Source organism: Drosophila arizonae, chromosome 5, assembly GCF_054131065.1.
Source record: "Drosophila arizonae isolate 15081-1271.41 chromosome 5, UAZ_ARI_1.0, whole genome shotgun sequence".
In the NCBI taxonomy this organism is placed as follows: Eukaryota; Metazoa; Arthropoda; class Insecta; order Diptera; family Drosophilidae; genus Drosophila; species Drosophila arizonae.
Window position 1 is genome coordinate 18,045,434 of NC_142925.1, and position 22,749 is coordinate 18,068,182.

Consider the following 22,749-nt stretch of genomic DNA (forward strand, 5'->3'; position numbering starts at 1 on the left):
CTGTGACTGCCCCACCTTGAACTGCTCACCTATTGATGCTGCTAAGTACGTTGCCTGTGGCGCTGGACGCGCTCACTGTCGCCGTGCAGCTGGTGGCCGTGACGGAGGCGACGCTGGAGCCGCCGCTCAGGCTGGGCCCGTTGCCCAGGTAGTCGCGGTCCAGCCGCGGCGAGCTGCCCATGTTGAGCGGATGCACGGGCGGCGAGTGCGAGCGGAACAGCGGAGATGAATAGCCTCTGTCGTTGCTGCCGCTGCTGCCGATGGCCGATTGAGTGGACGCCGTGGGCGTGAGCCGTCCGCCGGACACGTTGCCCGCTGCGCGCTCGTGCGGCAGATGATGCACGGACGCCGAGCCGCCAGTGCTCGTCCTGGTCGCCGTCGCCGTTGGTGTGTGGGAGCGGCGCTCCAGCCGCTCGTGGTGCTGGCTGAGATTCATGCCCGTGGCGCCGGACGAGCCACGGCCCGGACTGTGCTTGGGCGACACGGCGGCCGCCGTGCGCAGATTGTGGCCAAAGTGATGGCGCGCCAGCGCCGCCGAGGGCGGCAAGGCGGGCGGCGAGACGCTGCCGCTGCTATTCAGCTCCAGCGGCTTCAGGTCCAGCTGCGGCGCCGTCAGCTCATCCGGATGCCGCAGGCTGATCTGCGGATGCGACGACGCTGTGGCCGTCGCCGTCGTGTTGTGCAGATGATGATGATGCAGATGCGTCTGCGTCTCAGGCTTGATGTGCAGCTGCTGCTGCAGCAGGAATGCCGCTGCCGGCGGCGGCGGTGGGGCTGGCTGTTTGCTGGGCAGCGCCGGGCTGCCCACGGTGGGCGAGCCCGAGGGGGGCGAGCGCTCCGCGGAGCGTCGCAGGTCGGCGGCCAGGTGAGTGTGTGGCAGGTGACTCGCCGCGGCTGCGGCCGCTGCTGCTGCCGCCAACTGTTGCTGCTGCTGCTGCTGTTGCTCGCGTTCACGCTGCTCCCGCTGCTGCTGCTGATGATTGGCAGCGGCGGCCGCAAACAGCTCCGGATGCAATGCAGTCAGCAGCTGCTGCACGCCCGTCGAAAACAGATTCGGCTTCAGTAAATTCGTCGGAGTTTGGGCCAATTGCGGCAAGGCTGGCGCATGCTGCAGTGCAGCCAGCGGCGGAGCCAACAGTTCGCGTTGTTGTTCGCGTTGCTGTTCGCGTTGCTGTTGCTGCTGCTGTTGCTGCTGCTGCTGCTGCTGTTGTTGTTGTTGCTGTTGCTGCTGCTGCTGATAGCTGGCAAAAGCGCCAAATGCATTGGGCAGAAATTGTTCGCTGGTGGGTATCTGTGGACTCACCGGAATGGTAAGTATGGTCTGCACAGCAATGCCTAGAGAGTGGAAGGCAGAGAGGAGAGGGAAGTAGATTAGAAAAGATGGAATCAATCAGAGATCTAGTGAGAGTCAATGCAGTGAGTATAATAGGTTAAGTGTGCAATGCAGGAGTCGGTTGACGTTGCGCGGTTACAGCATATCCGAAGGACTCTGTCTGACTCGAGAAAGAGCAGGCAGGTCGATATGCCTAGCCGACTAAGAAATTTGGCTGGCTAATCTCAACTCAAATTTTATGAAATACTACTAAAATACTACTTTTTCACGAGCACTAAATTAATGAACACTCCTGTGCTGATGCATATTACTATTTTAATGACTATTACTATTTTTCTGAGCACTGTTATTTTTATGAACACTACTATATTTATAAATACTTTTATTTTGGTATTCATAAATACTACTATTTTAATAAACATTACTATTTTAATGAGCACTATTGTTTTAATGAATACTACTATTTTAATGAGCACTAATATTTTTTTGTATACTACTATTTTCATGAAGACTACTATTTTACTGAACCCTACTATATTTATAAATACTGCTATTTTTTATATTAATGTATACTACTGTTTTTATAAACACTACTATTTAATAAACATTACTATTTTTATAAGCAATACTACTTTAAACAAATACTATTATTTCTAAGCTATTTCTATTTTAAGTAACACTAATATTATTAGGAACACTACTATTTTATTGGAAATAATTATTCTTATGAACACTACTATTTGATGAGCACTACTATTTTAATGAACACTACTATTTTAATGAACACTGCTATTTCTATGCATACTGCTATATTTGTATATACTGCTATTTGTATATTAATACATACTACTATTTTTATAAATATTTTCTTTTTATGAACTACTATTTTTATGAAAATTACTACTTTAATGTATACTACTATTTTCATGAACACTGCTATTTTGTATTAAGCACTACAATTTAAATTGAAACTACTACATTAGTAAACACTTCGATTTTCGTAGACTGACTATTTTAATGCCAATCAGAATCCTTTTCATGGCCGATCGATTAGCTAAGCTTTTTAATTAGAGATTTTCAAAGTATATAAATATTAAATTTGAATGGAAAAACAGAATCTTCGACGATTCTATTATAAATCAAGGAAATTGAAATTTGCCTAATCGCTTTAGCCGTGGCTTTAATGGTCGCGGCCAGGCCGAGACTTTGTCTGTGATATAAGCCAAAGTCAAGTGAAGTCAACTATGTTATTGATATCCAACACAACTAAAACTAATCCCCGCACACACACACACACACACGCGATGTGTACCCACCTTGAGCTGTGGGTATGAGCAGTTGGGCTCCTTGGACACCCTGCACCAGCTGGCCGGAGGCGAGTATCAGTTGGGGCATCTGCGCGCTCGCCGGCGGCGCTTGGAGCGCGGGCGGGGGCGATGCGGTCGCTGCAGCCAACACATTCGCCAGCGTCGTCGCGTTTAGGGCGTGGGCGTGCGGTGAGCTGCTGCTGCTGGGATTATCCTGCGGCTGTTGGCTGGCGGAATTGCCGGCTGCGCTGCTGCTGCCGTTGTTGTTGCTGTTGTTGTTGCCGTTGTTGTTGTTGCTGTTGTTGTTGTTGCTGCCCTTTGACGTCTTGTGCTTGTTGCCGTTGTGGCAGCCGCCATTGTTGTTGTTGTTGTTGCTGCTGCTGGGCGAGAGACTTGCTGCAGCAGCTGCTGCTGACGTTGAAGTCACTCCACTAGCAACAGCTGCTGCTGCTGCTGTTGTTGTCACAGCCTCAGCGCCAACACTCAGATTCAGGGGTGAGTTGAACACGGAGGCAGCTAAGCCCTGAAGACTTGCCAGTGCCGCAGCCGTGGCGGGATGATGATGGGAATGATGTGAATGCGGATGTTGTTGTTGCTGTTGTTGTTGCTGCTGCTGATGATGATGCTGCTGCTGCTGTTGCTGCTGCTGCTGATGTTGCTGTTGTTGCAGTGTGGCCAAATTTTGTAATTTTTGCAAATTTATCATGTCTTGCACTGTGGATGTGAGAGAGAGAGAGAGAGAGAGACAAAAGGTAGACGAAAAATGTTTACATTAGTTTTTACAGCCAAAACAGTTGCAAAATTAGCAGAAATGTCACAGTCTCTGGCCTCTGATATAATCGAGCAGCCCTAAAAGCTGCCAGCACTAATTGCCAGTTTACTCGGCTGCAAGTGTGTGCGTGTCTTGCACAGAGATGGAAACTGCTGCCAAATGGCAGTTGATATAGCTTAGCTGAGAGCTTAGATTCGGTTGGGAAAGATTAGACGTTATACTGGCAATTGCTGAGAGAATTCTCATACAAATTCATTATTCATAGCTCATATACGTCATTTGACCTTTTCATCTTCCATTACACTCGACACTGCTCTTCATACGAATTGCACTTTGTATTAACTACTCATTTTTGCTATCCAGTCCATCAATTCTAATCCATTCTAGTCATTCTGCTTATACTTTGATTTAATAAATATTTTTTACTCTTGTGCGAAAATTAACAATCTTGTTTTAAAAAGTACAAATAAAATTTAGCATATGAAATAAAAATAATAAAATTGCTTGACATCAGGAAATATTTAATGTTTAATATTTTCTATATAATTTAAGCTAAAATACTATCATCATAATTCCATATCACTTTTTTAAGTCATCTTAAAATATAATGCTTTAACTTGGCACCTATACATAAACAAAAAAAAATGTACAAATAAATAAATACAAAAAGCTATTTTTAAATTCTGAATTCTCTCTAAATTTAGCAAGCAGAGACACGAATTTTTCTTTTTCCAATATCAAAAAATTTATTTGCTTTGAGAATATAATTAGTAAAGGGATATATATATCCTTAAAGGGAAAAATCAAAGACCGCAGCATACTTTGATTTTCCAATGCTTGGAATAAATATACAATGAGATTTTTGTGAGGCTTATGTCCGATCACTAACAGCTTTAATTTGGCTATAAAAATTATCTTAAAGCAAAATATTGAGACAAATATCTACATTTCATAATGTTAGTAAATTATAAATATTCATATAAAAAAAATAAATAAATAAATAAATAAAGAAAAAAAATGTTAAATGAATTATAATTAAGAAATGATAACAGTTAGTTATCAGCTAACTCAACAAATTTTCCTATCAGAACTTTGCCGAAACTAATCAGATTTCCAGACAATATTTAGCTCAATCATCACTCAACTCTAGATTTGTTGCAAAAAAATTTAAAATAAAATAAAGTTTCTCTAGCTTCATTAAATTATAAACCTCTCTAATATATCCCATTGACTCTTAGTAAAATTGTTATATGCAAGCCCTGAGCAGTTTCCATCTCTGTTGTCGTTTCAGTTATAGCTTGGCTTTTGATATGTACTCACTAGTTCCATTTAGATGCGCCGCGAATGCCTTGGCCTGCGCCTGTTCCTCGCGCCGCAGACGCAACGCCTCGGCCGTCTGGTCCTCCGCTTCGTCCTCGTCCGCGTCGATTTGCATGGGCAGGGGCGAGACGGAGCTCGTGTCGCGCTGATGATGATTGGCCAGCGAGGCAGCCTTCGCGGCCAGATTCTTGTAGAACTCCAGCTCCTTGACGTGCTCCTTGCAGTCGTAGGCCGAGTGGTTGGAGTGAGCGGGCGAGAGCAGCGTTGGCTCCATTTCATCTTCGTTGTTGTTGTTGCTGTTGTTATTGTTGTGGTGGTGGTGGTGGTGGTGTATGTGCTGCTGCTGCTGCTGCTGCTGCAGCTGCTGGTGCTGGTGCTGGTGGTGCAGGGAATGGTGGGCGTGGTTGCTGCTGCTGCTGCTGGGCGAATGTATCTTGTGGCAGCTAATCTCCTTGTCGTAGTCCTGCAACAGAAATAGTTCAAGAAGGATCATTAGTAACGAGCTTAAAGCGTTCAGCTAATCGAAATGCTTGTCGTGTCAGGAGCAACTGCATGAGAGAGATTCTACGGCACATTGCGCATACGCCCCGTGCGCCATAAATCATGGCACAGCCCATTTGAAATCGAGCACTGTGATTGCTTTTATTAAATTATATTTTTGCACATTTGGTAATTGCATAATCCGCACTGCAGCACAATTGTCAATTGTTTGACCACGCCCAGCTGCCATTCGGGGGGCGTGCATTGTGCCACAGGGGTCCAAATGTTTGCTGATTGGATTATTATTTAAGCGACAGCACTGACATTTACTCGTATTACATTACATTCTGTCAGCTCGTCCGCGTGTGTGTGTATGTGTGTGTGTGTGTGTGTGTGTATTCATTTACATGCAACACATCGGGGCTATATGAGTTAATAAGTTAATTTAATTTCAGCTGTAATTGTCAACGCACTTTTATTGTTTGACACTTATTGTGTTTCCTGCTCGCAGGGGGCGGCAGCTCAATTTATGCAAATTTAATTGGTTGCAATTGTTCACTTGCCGGCCAAGAGCGAGTGCGAAGGAGGGAGAGAGAGATAGAGTATGTGTGTTTGCGGATACATAAATTACAGGACATTAGCAAAGTGAAAAATATCTAAATAAATATATCAAATAATTTCCAGATTTATAAATAACTTTGCTGAGTCGCAGCAGAATAAAAATATATTTAATATATATGTGATATATTTTTATACTCTTAATCAATTCAAAATAGGAAGTCAGTGTATACATTTTTATTTATTTTTTTTTTTTAATTAATTTAACAAATAGTAGGATGAGAGCTATAAAGAATATTTTCTAAGTTTTTCTTAATAATCATATATTTATTTACATAAATTCTCTGCAATTTTCAATGGGTCCTTAACAATTGCACTTTAAATAAAAATATCTGCGACTAAAATGTTTGGTTTGAGTAATTTGTGCGCAGCAGATGGAACTTGCCTTTGGGTAAACAAGAGGAGGGCATAGAGAAAATATTTGTAAAAAATAAAGAAGAAATAGAAAGGTAAACCAATATAATTATTGGCAATTAATGCTGGCAACGCTCTCAAAATGCGCTGCAAGCCCGGCAGGACCAAGCTCGTTTGGACAGGAAGCGTGGCAGCAGGAGGCGGGCGGCAGTAGGAATTGCGGACGGCGACATTAATGCCAGGGCGTCGCAGTTGCCTAAGTGCGGGTTGCCGGCGTCTCGTGGGCCGCGACGTGCCCTGGCCAGAGCTTCAATTAAATTTTATTTGCATAGGAAATTAACATAATTGTAGTGCAAAATAACAACCCAAATACAAAAAAAAAAAAAAAAAACGAGAGAAAAATAGGAGAAAAACCAAGGCAAAAGCAATAAAAATAAGCAGCGAACGTGACAGTGTAGAAAAAGTGTTAAATGTGTAAGGAATAAATGCAAATAGAAATGTTGCTGCCCAGTGTGGTAATTAAATGAGTTTTTATGGAAGTGTTAGATGCGCGCCGAGCCAATGCCAAAACTGAGCTCAATGCAAGCTTTGATTGTAGGGCAATTGAAATGATAACTGAGGGATAAAGAGTTGAGAAAAAAACAAATGCTAATTTCGAATATAGACAGCTACAATTAAATACGCTAAATATATTATAAATATATTCATTAGTTGAGCTGAAATTCTTGTTTTGTTCAATCATCAAATTCATCTACAGCAAATGCGGCTCTTTAGCTATATGTAAAGAAATTTTGCAGATAGTAAAATAATAATAATAAAAATAAATAAATAACTTTAGAAAATTCATATTTATTAATTAAATTATATGTTTATTTATTTATTTTCTTTTTTTAAATAATTTTAATTGCATTTTTTTACAACTTTCAAAGTCATTTACAGCAAATGCTAGCAGAGAAATAAAATTAAAAAAAAAATAAATAAAAAATGATAGCAATAAAATATATAATTTTACAAAATTATATTGAGTAAAGTAAATAGCTAAACTAAGAATATGCCTTAAAATTGACTAGAAATATGCTATCAAATAGCGGTAATCTTCTATCCATTATCTTTATTTTATTAAGACTATTTAAACACAATTTCAATCCTTTCTTTTTCAACTCTCAGAGTCATCTACAGCAAATGCTGTCCGCTATCATTTATACACACATATTTATAGCGCCATCAATATCAAAAGTGAGTCTGAAAAGTATGCAACGCCATTTGCCATATGCCAGGACAATAATTAAGAACTTGATAAATTTCATTGCCACGTGCTAAAACTACATTAAAACAAGTGGAGTAAGAGAGATTTAGCAGGCAAGTGAAGTCGACTAAGAAATACTCTCATAGAAATGTATTTGAAATTGTCGAGTAGATCATATATGTATATGATGATATATGATATAGAAATCCACTGATATATAAAATATAAATATAGTTATATTTGTGTTCATTTCTCTCTAATTTTAATTACAGTTTGTTAAATTATATGCATATTAACATATTTAAATTAATATCAATTCATACATAAATATATTATAGATTTTTCCTCATATATGTATGCATATCTTCATTTATATACTTTAAAAATTTCTCTTATTTCACAAACTTCATCCATCAATTTCTAAATATCACTTCAATTATAATTCCAGTAAACCATAATTTTTTCATAGTCAACATGCCCATTTGGACTTCGTTAGTCGCGTATCAAATATGACATTTATTGGCGTACGGCAACGATAGTGAGACTGGACAGACACACACACACACATACATAGTAACATAAGCAGGTGCTGGTGCAGGACAGCAAAATTCATCAATAGACCAGGAGCTGCGCCCAGTGGATGGCAAAGGAGGCGCTCGATAGTTGTTGCCAGCTGGCGAGAACGAACGAGTTAATGCCGTTGAACAGCAAATCGAACTAAATTTATGACACACGGTGAAAGAGCGCATAAAAAAGAGAAGGTGAACAACTATAAAAAAAAGCGAAAAAAAGGAAAATAATGAAAAATAAAAAATGAAAGGCAGGCAACGTAAATGTCCTGTGTGCATGTCCTTTATGCAAACAGGCGGCAAACAGACGGCAACCGCCGACTACGCTGACAGTCACTATATGCCACAGAAACAGCAGCAGCAGCAGCAGCAGCAGCAGCAGGAGCAGCAGGAGGTGGAGCAGGAGCAGCAGCAGCAGCAGTTGTAGTTGGCGCTGCAGCTGGGTTGGCGCACGGCTGCGGGGTGGGACGATAGCTGATGCACTGATGTGCAATGAATTAACTTTTCAACATATTTACACACGCTCAATTGAATGGTGGAGTGAGTCCACAAGCTACTGGCATGCCATAGCCAAGGGGCGGGCAGAGTGAGGCGTGGCTAGCGCCTGCAGCAACAAAGTTGCTGAACAAAAACGGGGCCATATAATGAGGCGCTGACGTCGCTCATTGTTGCCGCCGTCGCAGCAGTTTCGCAAATGAGCGGAAATTAAAAACTGATTTAGTACGAAGGCAGCCGAAGTGGGTGTGGTTAAGGATGCCTTATAAAGGCGTACATGGACGTACAGCTGCTCAACTGCAGCTGAGACGTATTGAGAGCTGTCATTTAAATGAAATTAATATAACTATTTCTTTAGCCCTTAAAGCGCAGATAGAGCTTGATTGAGATTATAATTAGATAGTTAGTTGAATTTATATTCAACATATTGTAGTTCATGCAAATGTTTCAAAATTCTTATATTCAATGCCTTTATATACAACTAATCTAATCTCAAGTTCAGCAAAAGTCTTTTCAAAAGAAATTGCCTTCTATAAGCAGCTGGGAAATGCAGTGAACTAATAAAATAATATACATATAAATATAAATATAAATATCAATAAATATTATTGAATAGAATAATCTTGAAATTAATTAATTCAGAGACTAATTTTAACATGAAGACAGTTAAGTTACAATTAAAAAAATAAATATAAAAATTAGTGACTTCAACTTCAGCAAAAAGATGCAGAAAATTAATGAAGTTTTTACAGCTTAAAAACAAGTTGTAAAGAAAAAGGAAAACGAAATGAAAATTTAGGGTGAAATGGAAAACTTTTTCCGAGCATACTAAAGCTTTTTGTTTTTTGATAAAATTAAAGTTAAAGTTAAATAATATTATTATAATATTATAATATTATAACTTAATATTATTTAACTTTAACTTATATATATAATATCTACTACATATACTTCAATAGCACAGAAAGGATAACTTTATTGATGACTCTAATGTGATGTTAAAAAAAATATAAAAATAATAATATTATTTATAATAATAATAATAAAATATATATATTTTTTAAATTATTTGTAAAATTTTTTAGTATAAATGATTATTCAGTCGCAAGGAATTTCATTCCTTAATTCATTTTACATCTATATAATTTATGTTTCTTCACTTCCGCTGGCATTCAATTTAATATTAAGCTGTATATATAATCATATATATGTATAATTCGAATGCCTACTTGTGAAATACATCATTACTGATTCTACCGCCTATCCAATCGGGTCTGTCTGTCTCTTTACGTTAATAACTCAGTTGCGAGACGCCTCAACGTATGCAATACAAATGCTCACAGAAGGTAACGCGCCAAATTTATAGCCACGCCGTGCTGTTCAGCTCCACACTCACACGCACACACACACATGAGAGTTGTGGCAGTCTCCTTCTCACGGCATAGCTGGGCAGCACTTGAAGCAACCGGACGATGAATGTGCAACAACTTTTACTTTTTTTTGGTTTCTTTTCTTTGCTGTTTTGTTTGGCTTTTTGCGACGCCGTCAGATGAAAATAAGTCAAAAAATAGAAAATGAATTGAATTATTGCAAAAAGCGTGATCCGTGCTGCCGGACCAAAAGCAGCTCGAGTGGGCGGCAGCAGGAGGCGGCTGCGTGAGGTGAGCTGGTAGGATGCTGGGCACTTGACAGGCTCAGTGATAAGCAAAAGCCCCGGCGCGAAATGGAAATGCGATGGCGGCAACGGCGACGGCAATGGCGACGGCAATGGAAATGCCAGCTTTTGCTTTCTTCTTATTATGCGCCTGGCACTTTTCTTTGTGGGTGGGTGAGTGTGTGTGTGCGTGTGTATACCCCGTGGCTGAGTGCCATAAGGGTAGTTCATATATGAATAAATATGTATAGGCAGAATGTATGCAAGAGCTGAGTTTTATTTATTTATTTATTTATTTATTTTTTTTTATTAAATAAAGGTTTAAAAGAATCATTAATTTAATATTTTAATAATGTTCAAAGTTGTTTGGGATAAAATTTATAAAAATTGTTCTGCATGAGCTGAGAAGCTTTCAATATAAAATGCATTTTATTATCAATTCTCCATATCTATTCAATCAGCAAATCATTTCAAACGAATCTTGTTACGATTCAACATTTATTTATATTATATATAAATATTGTATATATTCATTCTTATATTAAAAAAATTGTTTAAAAATATTGTGGAGTAGATCCAACAACATATTTATTAAGTGAAGGTAGTATCTTTCAATATTAAATTATTCTTTGCTTATAAGATTAAATCACTTATTTTTAAACATTTATTTATAATTATTACAAATTTCAATTTATTTTTTAAATATAAATAAATTTCTTTTAGACAAGACTGAGAACTTCATATATAAACTAAATCACATTTTCAACTCACGATTCAGTTTGCTAAAAAATATTTTAAATATATTTCTATTAATTTTTTAGTATTTAAAAAAACTTTTTTTAAGTCATGAGAAGATTTGTATAAAATTAATTCAATGATATATACATTATATTAATTTTATAATAGATTCACGCAATTTTACATTCAGGCGTCCTTTTAAGTGCAATTACAGGGTATCTTATTGCAGTTCAATTTGTTTTAGCATAATTTTATTGAGTGTTTTTGTTTTTGTTTTGCTGCATGCTTTTGAGCGCGACGCCGAATGCGAAATTATAATTCACACATGTGACCAGGCCGAGCGACTTGTGGCAAGGGCCCGGCTGGCACAGCTCTTTGGGTGTCCGAGTGTGTGCGTGTGTGAGTGTTTGTGTGGCTGGCTGTACTTGGCCATTTGCAGGGTGCGCGTACGCGCGGCTGTTAAAAAATGCAATTGCCAAAAAGTAGCCAGCAAAAGTAAAAAGCAGAAAGAAGAAGCATCGACGCCGCCGCTTGTTTGCTTTAATTGCAAATGGCATTTTTTGGGGCGCACTCGCGTTACAAGCTGACCAAACAGCCAACCGGGGACCACCACCTTGCCCAGGCACCACACCCCCTACCCCCTACGTCATCCATACATGGGCGAACATGCATTTCGGCCGAGTCGGGGGGAAACAGGCTCATAAATTGTCGAAAAATATTTGACTTGTTCTATTTTTGGTCGCCAGCGACTGCTGCTGCCGCTGCTCCGACTGCGGCCAGCAATATGCTACATGCTTGGCCCGAAGACCCCCTCCCCCTCCCCCTCCCCCTCCCCCTCCAGCTCCTGTCCATATCATATATACCGCTGCACCCTCTACTCTACGCCCTGTGCTTTGTTCGTGTGGATACAAACATTTTTGGTAGCTGCAACGCCGCTGCTGCTCCTGCTCCGCCTCCTCCCGCCTCCTGCTCGGCGTGCTGACTGCACTTTTGCATATTTAATGTTTTGTTTAATGCAAATGTACATAATTTCATCATTGGACATGCCTGCATGTATGTGTATGTTTGTGTGTGTGTGTGTGTGAGCATTTCACTGTTTGTGCATAGTTTTCTTTTATTTTTTCTACTTTTGCGTGTGTTAAGTCGCTCAGAGATGTGAAAATATTTTTCAATTAATATTTATGTTGCTTTATACGCCTGAATTAATAATTTCACAAGCCCAACTATATAACCAAAACGGCTTGACCATGCACAGTTTTTTGCTTATTGTGGGCGTGGCAAATTGCCTGGTTGTGCACCCCAGAGCTACCGATCGATCGGATATATGTATATTTGTTAAGTTGGACGAATATATGAATTAATTTTTTTTTTTTTTTTTATTATTGATTTAAATATATTTAATATTTTAATATATGTATTTTAATAAAAAAAAATTGTATATTTTTAAATTTAATATAAGAATAAGAACTTTATTGAAATGTATGTATTATATATTATATATGTCTTTATTTTATATAAATTCTATATATTTATTTTATATATATTTTATATAGTATATATTTATGCACGTTTATATCATTATAATTTTAATTTATTAAAAGCATATATACTTTATTAAAAATTATATATTTTATACACATATATTTATTTATTCTGTATATATTTTATATGCGTTTAAATATATTTAATATTTTAATCATTGATTTTCTGTGGGGTGTTTATTTATTAGTGCATTGATTTATTTGTTTATTTTATATTTTAAATAGCTATAAATATATGTGATAAATCCTACTCTCCCAATATATTATTTGGCTACCTTACTGAGTCGAATTCCAATTAGATCAAGGTATAATATAATATAAATACTTATGTATAATTGATAATATAGGTAAGATATATGTATATGTCTCTGTACATGTCTCTTTCTCTTTTTCCCTGTTCCTTAAGTATCTAATCAAACATTATATGCTTGAAAAATATTTAAGGGTATAACAAAAATTAAAATAAAATAATAATAATAATAATAAAACATAGATCCATTATTCAGCAGAAAGTGTAAGGTATCATCAACATTATCATATATACTTTAAAATATTCTAGCACAAATTCATTTCTAGATTTTGCATATTTTATCCATTCAGTCTATAAATAATGCGCCTGTTTCATACAGACTGCATTCAGTCAGGCCCGGTTCGCCCGATTAACTCCTAAACAATTGGAGTGACCCGCGCGCTGTGCACTGACCAAATGCAATGAACTGCGCCAGCAGCGAAAAAATTTGACACAGAAATAAAGAAAGCAAAAACGTCAATAATAAAGCAGACAAAACAGACGCAACAAAAATGCGAAACAAAATGTGAGCCGCCATTTGCAATAGCCGAGCGATTTCTTGCACAATTTCCTCGACACACAGTGTGAATAAAAATGTAAGCTTCAGTTGCAGCCGAAACCAAATGCGAGCACAACAGAGTCGCAGAGTCGCTGCCCACTGTCAGTGCTGCTGCCACTCCTCCCGCCCCGCAGTCCAATCAGGCAACAACAAACAAAAGCTGCAAGCTGCAGACATTGCAATTTTCACGAGCATTTGACCGGCTCTCTATATACAGCCGAACACACACACACACACACACTTACACACACATGTATATGGTTGTGTGCGTGTGATATATAGGTAGGCCATGGGACTGGGCAGCCGTCGCAGCTGACAGTCGCATGGCGAATGGCCAAACGAAAACAAAAAAGCGTGCAAAACAACAGCGAAACACAAAAACCAAAACAAAAATGTGTAAAAAATAACGGAGCCAAAGTGTGGAGCGAGTGCAGAGCAGAGCGCATAAAAATGGAACAAAACACAGCGCCAACTGGCGGCAGAATTCTCAACTAAAGAGTGTGAGCAGGCTGGCAGGCAGGCAGAGGCAGGCCTGGCCTGGCCTGTCAGACCCTTCCTCCCCCTCCGTCGCTCCGTGGGCCCATCAAATGCGACGGGCAGCAACGACATCAATGGGCGCGCCACTCAATCAACCCCACGCAGCCTGCAAATTGTGTGTGTGCCGCTGGGTGGCTGCTGCTCCTGCTCCTGCTCCTGCTGCTGCTGCTGCTTGACAACAATGAAGGCCAAGTATTGTCCAGGCCAGGCAGCGTGTCCCAACCCCAGGCGCAAACCCAATTTCTTCCTTTTTTTTTTTCGTTCGCTTCCTACTATTTTTGCCGGGCATTTTTTTATGCGCCGCATCATTTAATTTTTTTCTCTTTTCACTTCTTTTTTTCGTATTCTTTCTTGCTGTTTACCTTTCTCTCTCTCTCTTGCTCTTTCTCACTCTGCTTGGCCTGAGCGCCGCGTTTGCCTGCTACAACTTTCTGACTGCTTGGTCGCTGGTCAGCCGCAGTTATTCTTGGGCCCCTCTCGATGCTCGATGCTCGACGCTGGTCAAACAAATGCTATTATCTCCACACACCCCACGCTGCCCACTCCCCAGCTAGCCCCCTGCACCCAAGCCCCTGCATTGGCAACGCCCTCGTGCGTTTCATATGCCAAACTTTTGCTTGATTTTCACTTTTGGCGGCACATTTCTTTTTTGCGGCCCAAAATAAAAGTAAAAGTTACACGCTCTCTCTCTCTCTCTCCCTCTCTCTCTCTCTCGATTGCTGCTTTGAGTGGTCAGTTGTGCTGCCTCCACAGTCCACTCGCCTCTCACATTTCGGGCGTCTGTCGCGGCATTTATTGCCACGTTGCAGCCCCCTGGGGCATCGCTACGTTTGACTCAGCTGCTCATTTACATCAAATTTTTAATTGGAATTGGTGCCAGAGCGAGGATACGTACGTATAGGAAAAAACAAAAGTGGAGAGCTCAGAGTGCGCATAAAAGACAATAAGCCAGCAGAGGCTTAGAAATATTGATTGGCTCTCGGTGAGTGCCTCTTGCAAAAGCCTTTGATTGCTTAGCTCATATTGCGTATACGCAGCGTGTCAGCCGTTGCTCTTTGAAACTATCCCATACTTAAGTCGACTATTGCTGATATCATTCTTTGTTGTAAACTCTCAGAATTCATTAATAAATGAAAATTCTTGTTTTTTTTTTTTTTTCTTTGTTTGTCAAGCTAAAGTATTAATAATATTTACATATATATATAATATAATATCAAATATAAGATGAATTATCTTTGTTGTCGCCTTTAAGAATTTATTAAACAAGTGAAAATTCTTGCCTCTTCTTACGCAATAAACTTTATAAATAATACTTCCCAATTACATTTCAGAAATTAATAAAAAAAACTGTAAATTATTAAAAGTTTTATAATTTAAAATAAAAATGTATATATTTTAATAAAATTTTTAAAATATTTGTTTAACTAATTCGATATATTTAAATAAAAATTATTATAATATGAGAATTTTTAAAGGTTTAATTGTAGCTTATATGAAACACTAAAGTAAAACTCTCTTTCTTTCTCTCTCCCTGTATCCCATTCACTCACTCGCTCTCTCTTTCTCTCACGCAGTCTCTCACACACCCTCTAACTCACTCTCTCTCTTTCTCTTCCTTCCTTTCTGATTTAAAAATCTGCTAGCATTCTACATTAAGATTTTAATGTCATCTATTATTTCCACCATCAAGAGTATCGATGGATCATTGAAATTTCTTATAATATAGTAATATACATATATTATATCATATTTACTATTATGATCATGTTATGTTAAATGGAATATTTTTATTATATATTAAATACATACAAAAATTTAATCATGCCTTTTTCTAAGGTTTTCTCTATTCCTTTTTTTATAACAGATAGAAAGGATCCATTAAACTGGGTTTTCCATCAACAGTGGACCTTTGGAACCATCGATGGCAGCACCGCCTGCCGCCACTAACTGGGACTCATGCAGCTCTACCTATAGCTTCGTCCACTCCCTATACGCAGCTTGTATTTGATGTCTTTTGTACATTCAATATAGTCAACTGCAGCTTACGCTTATCTCTCTCAACCCTTTTCCATGACGATTTCCAGCAACTGCGTCACTTGGCTGTTGCTTTGTCACCTTTAGCAGCCGCCAACATTTTTTGTTTGTTGCTAACGCTCCCCTTTCCACTCTGCCCCCTCTCACGACTTCTGTTGGCCGCCCCGCCCCCTCGTGCACTTATGACCAGCCTCCACCCCTTGCGAAATGCATTTACCTCCAGTCTCCTGCTTCGGCTTCTGCTCGCTGTCTGCCGCTGATTCTTTTTCTGTTTTCAGTTCCTGTTTCGGCTTCTGTTTCTGCTATTTTTAACAATTTTTTTCGTACGCAATTTTTGTATACTTTTTAGCAATGACCACCGACTGCCCCACCAGCCGCCCCTTCCTCCCGTTAGCCTTGCTGTTTGTCTGTCGCATTTCTCTTGCTTCTTGTTGTTTATTGAAATTTTTGGTTGATCTTGTTGCTGTTGTCATTCCTGCTGCAGTTTTTATTTTAGGCGCCCGTTGAGAAAACACAAAAGCTTTGCATTTTTATGCAACTGTTGCCTTCTTTTTGGGCCACACTCGCATGAGCTATGGGCAGTGCCTGCGAGAGTCTCGCTGTCTGTGTTGGTGAACGCTTTTCTCTGCACTTCTCATTCGCTGCCGTCGCTGCGTTTTCATCAAGAAAACGAAAAAGTAGCGCCTGTGTGCCTGCTGCTGATTGGTCCCGTTTCGCCCAGCCCTCTCCCTTGCCCTGGGGCCTACCCCTGCCCATAGAGCAGCACAATGACAACTGCAGAAACATTTTTGTTTTAGCCGTAGAGCAACACACCCATTTTATTGTCCATCCATTGTGCGACGGGCTCAACGACCATTCCAGCCATACCCAGCTCCAGCTCCAGCCCCTGACATTTCATGTGTATATCCAGCAATTGGCCATTAGCTTGGCCTGAAATGCCTCAGCCTGCCGAATGAAGTGCATAAGGACACTAGTCGCAATTCGAAAACGTAACACCTTAATGTGCTATGGTACAAGCAAATTCTGAATATTCACTGGAGACTTGAAAGGAAATAACTCTATGTGGAGTCCAAGGAATGTTTATATTTTCTACTCCCAAAAAATTATATATATAATATATATATATAAAATTATATATTTCTTCCTCTTAGTTATGCATCCTATGTTGAAATTTACAAAGCTTTTAGTGTGCAAATATCTTAATTAGTTTCTGCTTAGATTAAGTTTCCTAGAAGGATAACTAAATAAACGTATAATAAAAATTTAAAAAAAAAAAAAAAAAAAAAAAAAAAAAAAATTGAATTAAGTTATTCTATGTTATATTAAATATTAACTTCTGTTTTAAATATATAATAAAAAAATAAATAAAATAAAAGTTGACCTAAGCTAAGTTATAGAAGCTTAAGAAATCTGCAAAAATACTAATGCCTAGCTTAAATTAAAATTTAAAAAATAAATATCATATAAGATATCTCCTAATGCCTATTGAATGCACTCTGAGACCAATCCTTAATAGAATTGTTTTTCTATAGACTCAAATCTAATTACTTTGCGCTGCATTGCTGCAGCATGTCTCACAGGCTACATCAGAGCTTGTTACACTTTGGTCCGTCCCTCAGCGCTCTGGGCTGCTCTTCGAGTGGCTTGACGCCATAACGCTATAACGCTCTAAACTTAATATTCCTATTTTTCAATTACAACTGACACTCGTCTATGGCAGCCGGGCGCAGCACACACACAAAAAAAAAAAAAAAAGAAAAAATGGAGGACCACACCTCCCACTGACATAGAGAGAGCCTACCACATGAATTGCAATTGTTTCCAGCTGGACGTCGTCGTCGTCGTGGACGGCACACACCCAATGTAAAATGTCATTATCGTTGACATAAATGAATAGCTGCATTCATTGCATTTGGCAGTGGTGAGCCAATGGTGCGGAACACAATATTAGCCACTCTCTCCCTCTTTTTCTCTCTCTCTCTCTCTCACACAGAGCTCCAGCCGCGCAGGTGCGCCACAAGCTGCTCTGCATTAGTTTGTTTTAATTTTGCATTAGCGATTAGCTGATTAAAGCCAAGAAGCGGCCCACGAGCCACTGTGAATTGTGGACTCATTTGAGCGATCTAATGATAAGCCTCAACGACCGACCGAGCGACTTCAGTAACTGTGGCTGGCTTATGTGAAGGGCGAACATTTAGATTACAATAATTCTTGACAAAGCTGACTTATTGCGGCTTAATGTATAAATTTATCATTTCATTTAACCTTTACTCGTTTGGAATAGATAATAGATTGTATTGAATGACATTGGAATGCAGATTCAAGTTATGGGCAGAGAAAAGGGGCATATATTAGTTGATTTTACATGCAACTCGAATATAAGTATAATAAGTATTTATGATATATTAATTAATTTTCAGCTTTGATATCTGATAGTTGAGGATTGAAGAGAGAAATCCATAAACTGGACAAAAATCAGCTTAAGAAATAATATTATACATATATATTTATATAAGCAGATGTATGAACAGATAACTGGCTGGGATCTGTGGTACTTGGCACTGTAGGCAAAACTCTGTTAGAGCTAGGAGAAGGCTTGGGCGTCTCCACTTTCGACAGCAGCTTGACTAAAAATCTATCAAGATTACCTTAAATTTTACCCAAGGTACCAGGATGCTATAAGTCTTTCATACTCACAAAGGGGTTGTTGGAGTACCTCGTATGGCTTTAATAAACATTATATAATATGCTATAGAATCTGTATTCGTATGCTACATCATGTACTTTTCATACATTGCCTAAGAAATATATTTAATTAGCTTATATAAATATTAAGATTGGCTAAAAACTAGCAGGATAATTCTGCAAATATTTATTAAAAAAAAAAATACTATAGAGTAAATAAAATTATAAAAAATAAAAAATATATTTAATTATTCATTATTTTATTTATTTATTTATATATTTATTTTCTTTCATATACATATTTTTTATTTTTATTTTTTTAAAAGGTTGATTTTATTTTAGATTTAAAAATTCTTCATCTCATCTCTTCATCAAGGTCATAAATATTAAAAACAACAATATAGTATTTTTAATTCTTTTAATTATAATTCAGTTGAGTACTTTATAATTACAAATTGGTGATTTTGATTTCCATTTATTATAAAATGATTTAAGTTTATTATTTATTATAAAATTATTAAATGATTATGTGATATTCAAATTAATAAATATTATTCAAATTTTCTCAAGATTGAAACTGAACTCAAGTTGCAAGCTTCAACAATTTTCAATAGATTTATCATATGCTTAAATAATTTTAAGCTGTTGCAGAACTATAAAAATAGAAGCTGGCCGCATGTAAAGTAGAGACTCACAAGCCTCTTTTTATTTGAGCTTAATTAACAATGTTCTAGTGTAATAGCTGTTCTGTTTTTGATCGTAATATGAGCTATGCTGGGTCATACATAGCTCTGCTCCGTCTGTTTAGGCATTCGAAGTGCACATTTAACCTTAATGTTGTCTAAGCATGGCCATAACTGACCAGCATATGGATAGCCCCGAAACGTGCGCCTCATGTAACATTTCTAATTAAAATTTTGTCGAGCCGCCCCCAGCGCCCACACGCTCGCAAAAGGTTATTAACATATTTGCCATAACGTCGCCCATTTAGTTGAGTTTCCCCCACCTCCCCTCCCACCGTCCGGCTGCTGTCTGCGTTATTTGCCAGCATATTTGTCCCAAACTGTTGGCCATTAGTTCGCATGCAATCGAGCAACTTGTCCGAAAAGCCATGAGCTGCCCAACGCAGCTCAACTAAGTAGGAAAGTTCTATAACCAGATTTCCAATGCAAACACAGTGTGAGAGTGTGTGCGAGAGAGAGAGAGCGAGAGAGAGAGGGAGAGGGACTGGTAGTTGGGGAAAAACAAGGAGCGCGATAGGTGGCGACATGCATGCATGCATGGGCGCCTAAGTAGCTGCGCTGTCTTCATTAAAAATCGCCCCCAACGTCCAGAACCTAGAACCAGACCTAGACCCATGTAACGTTAGAGGAGTTGCAGCAACAACAATAACAACAACAACAACAACAACAACAAATCGAGCTTCATTCCTAATTTAAATGCAAATGAGATTCATTTGCTAACGTCGAGCGGCAGGAGCTGCAGCATTGGACAAGCCCAGCCCAGCCCAGCTCCGTCCCGCCCAGCCCTTGGCCCGTCGCTCGGTCAAAGCCACAGTGAAGCACTCATTACCCATCCAGAAAAGGGCTCACACCTCGCTTTGTTTTCGGAGTCGCCCACCTTGGAGCTCAGCTCAGTGGGTCTGCGCATTTTCTTGTGATGGGGGTTGCCAGCCGGCAGGCGGCAGCAGGAGGCGGGCGGCAGGAGGCAGGAGGCAGTCGGCTGCAGCTACATTTATGCAAGTAGCTTAAATGGCTACAAAATGCGTTGCTTCGGCGAGATTTGTTGCATACATTAGGGCCGACTGGCCGACTGTCGGCAACGCTTAGGCGCAACTTAAGCCCGACAATGTGAATGGCCACCCGACACCGTCCCCCCTGGAAATCATGGCCGCCCGTTCCCGTCGCCGTCTCTGTGCAGGTGTCACGCCACCTGCCGCCCACTGCAAATATAATCAGCCCGAAAATATGCTATGCTTTTTGGATTTCTTGATTAGTGCTACTGCTGCTGCTGCTGCTGCTGGTGCTTCTGCTGGTGCTCCTGCTGCTGTGGCTTTTGGGTTCGGCGTCTACGACGACTGACTGGCAGCTGGATGCAACTGCAGCTGCAGCTGCTCTGCGTGTCCATTGACCGCCCGTTGACGGTGAGTGCACGTGAAATTACGGTTAGCTCTTCGGCCAAAGAACAAAAGACATTGTCTGAACGGCCTCTGTTTGTAATTAGCACAGCTAACTTGAGTTTATGGCCCGAGCAGTGCTTTAAGCTGCGAGCGAACATTAAGAATTTATGAAACATTGCAGGGTTCTTAGCAGAGATTTATGTACAGCCAATAAATCAAAGAAAAAACTTTTTTAAATTGAACACTTGTCTGTAGAAAATATTATATATATGTTCGAAAAATATTTTTTTTTTTTTTTTATATATATAAGTTTTATATACATATTCACGACTACATCATTTAAAAATTTTAAAAATCGTATATAAGCACAATAAACGAACAGTGAATTAAAAATATTATTAAATGTTTCAGCATTGCACATACAATTCGCATAGAATTCTCACTCAACTAAAGTTGAACTGAAGCAACCTTTTATCTAAGAACTCATAAAGAAATGCATAAATTGTTGTTATCTTTTTTTTATTTATATGTATTTATTGTACTTTTTGAGCTGTCTAATAAATTTTCGCCAACTTTATATTTATCTTTTATCGAATAGAAAAGCTGCTCCTAATATATAAATAATCTGCTATCCTCAGCTTTTAATATGTAGCAAAATATATGATATATATATGTATATATATACATATATATTAAATAGAAGCCTTTGTCTATATACACAAGTATATGCTATAAGCACATATTTATATATATAAAATAAATTTATATATGTATTTCAAATATCTGCAGGTATAGATCTATATATGTGTGTGTGTGTGTGTGTGTATAAATTTATTACTCATGCGCCACGTTGCACAGAGCACCAATCAATATGCAAGGCATCAAATATTTAAACTAAAAATGCAAAATAACAAAAATGGCTGCGAAATTTAACACACAACATCAAAATAACAAAGCAAGCGTGTGTGAGAGTGTCGGTGCGAGTGGAAAAGAGATAGCACCATGGCAAAACTTTTGTGAGACACATTGACAAAAGTCTTCTAATTGAGTGCATTGGCATGCTGGCAGCATGAGAGTAAGCGAGAGAGAGAGCAGCTGAGAGCGAGATAGATATAGTTATAGTTATATGTGATTATGTGTGTGTGTGTGTGGGTGTGAGCTCGGGTAGACAAGTGGATAAAGACAATTCGAAGACGGACGAGCCAAGCAGCCGTAGCTCTCAAGTATGCAACAGAACCTAAAAACCAAACCCAGGCAATGTGGTCAAAATGCATTTACAGTTATGAATATACACATGCCCACACACAGACACACGCACACATAGATACATTTATACATATGCATTTGTATATATATAGATGTCTGTGTATATCTTGTTGATTTTTCAAATTATCAAGCTTTCGAGACAGAGTTTGAGTTCTTTGGGGCTCTGCCATTTGCTAGCCATGTACTTGTGGCCATTTTTTGAATGAATTATTAAATGCTTTGTAATTTATTTGATTGTGATTGTGTTTATAGCAGTGTCTACGTGAGCACACACACACACATACACAGAGAGGGAGACACACATACAGTCGTGCATTTATTGCACTTAACTGTTTAGGGTTACGTGTCTACGTGCTGCCCTCGACATCACATTCAGTTCTGTTCCATTGTTGAAATCTTATGCATTTGTCATGAATTCCAAATATTTTCGGTTGGTTAAATGCTTCGGCTCTGCACTCCAATGACAAGACATAGATGTCAGTGTGCATGTGTGTGTTTGTGTGTGTGTGTCCATCTAACTGCATTTGCTGTTGACTGCCAGCTAGTCTGCATAAATGTGTGTATGTGTATATGTGTATTTGCCTTTGTATTTGGGATTTTCATGTCTTGTTAGTTTATCGTGTTTGTTGCATTTTATTGATCAATACTTTAACTAAGGCGTTGGCGTCATTAGTTACACAGACTAAGACACTCTGAGGTAGCATATGAAAATTATGCACAAAGAATTGCAAAATTTGAAAGCAATTTGAGAACTTGCCTTGGCGAAGTATTTAAATAAATATACCCGCAAAGGATATCATAATAAAACTTTATTTTTATTTATCTATACTTTT

The 22,749-nt window shown here is 38.9% G+C and overlaps 1 protein-coding gene across 6 annotated transcripts in view; it reads right to left on the bottom strand.

Annotated features, from left to right (window-relative positions):
* Window positions 1-22,749, bottom strand: part of pdm3 (POU-domain protein pdm3) — a 104,326-nt gene that overhangs the window by 8,205 nt on the left and 73,372 nt on the right. For all 6 annotated transcript variants that reach the window (XM_089471336.1, XM_089471335.1, XM_089471334.1 and 3 more), the window contains exons 3-5: window positions 4,733-5,195; window positions 2,650-3,354; window positions 30-1,335 (exon numbers count right to left, since the gene is read on the bottom strand). In XM_089471336.1, the coding sequence (XP_089327462.1) occupies window positions 30-1,335; window positions 2,650-3,354; window positions 4,733-5,195 (2,474 nt within the window). The remainder of the gene's footprint in view (window positions 1-29; window positions 1,336-2,649; window positions 3,355-4,732; window positions 5,196-22,749) is intronic.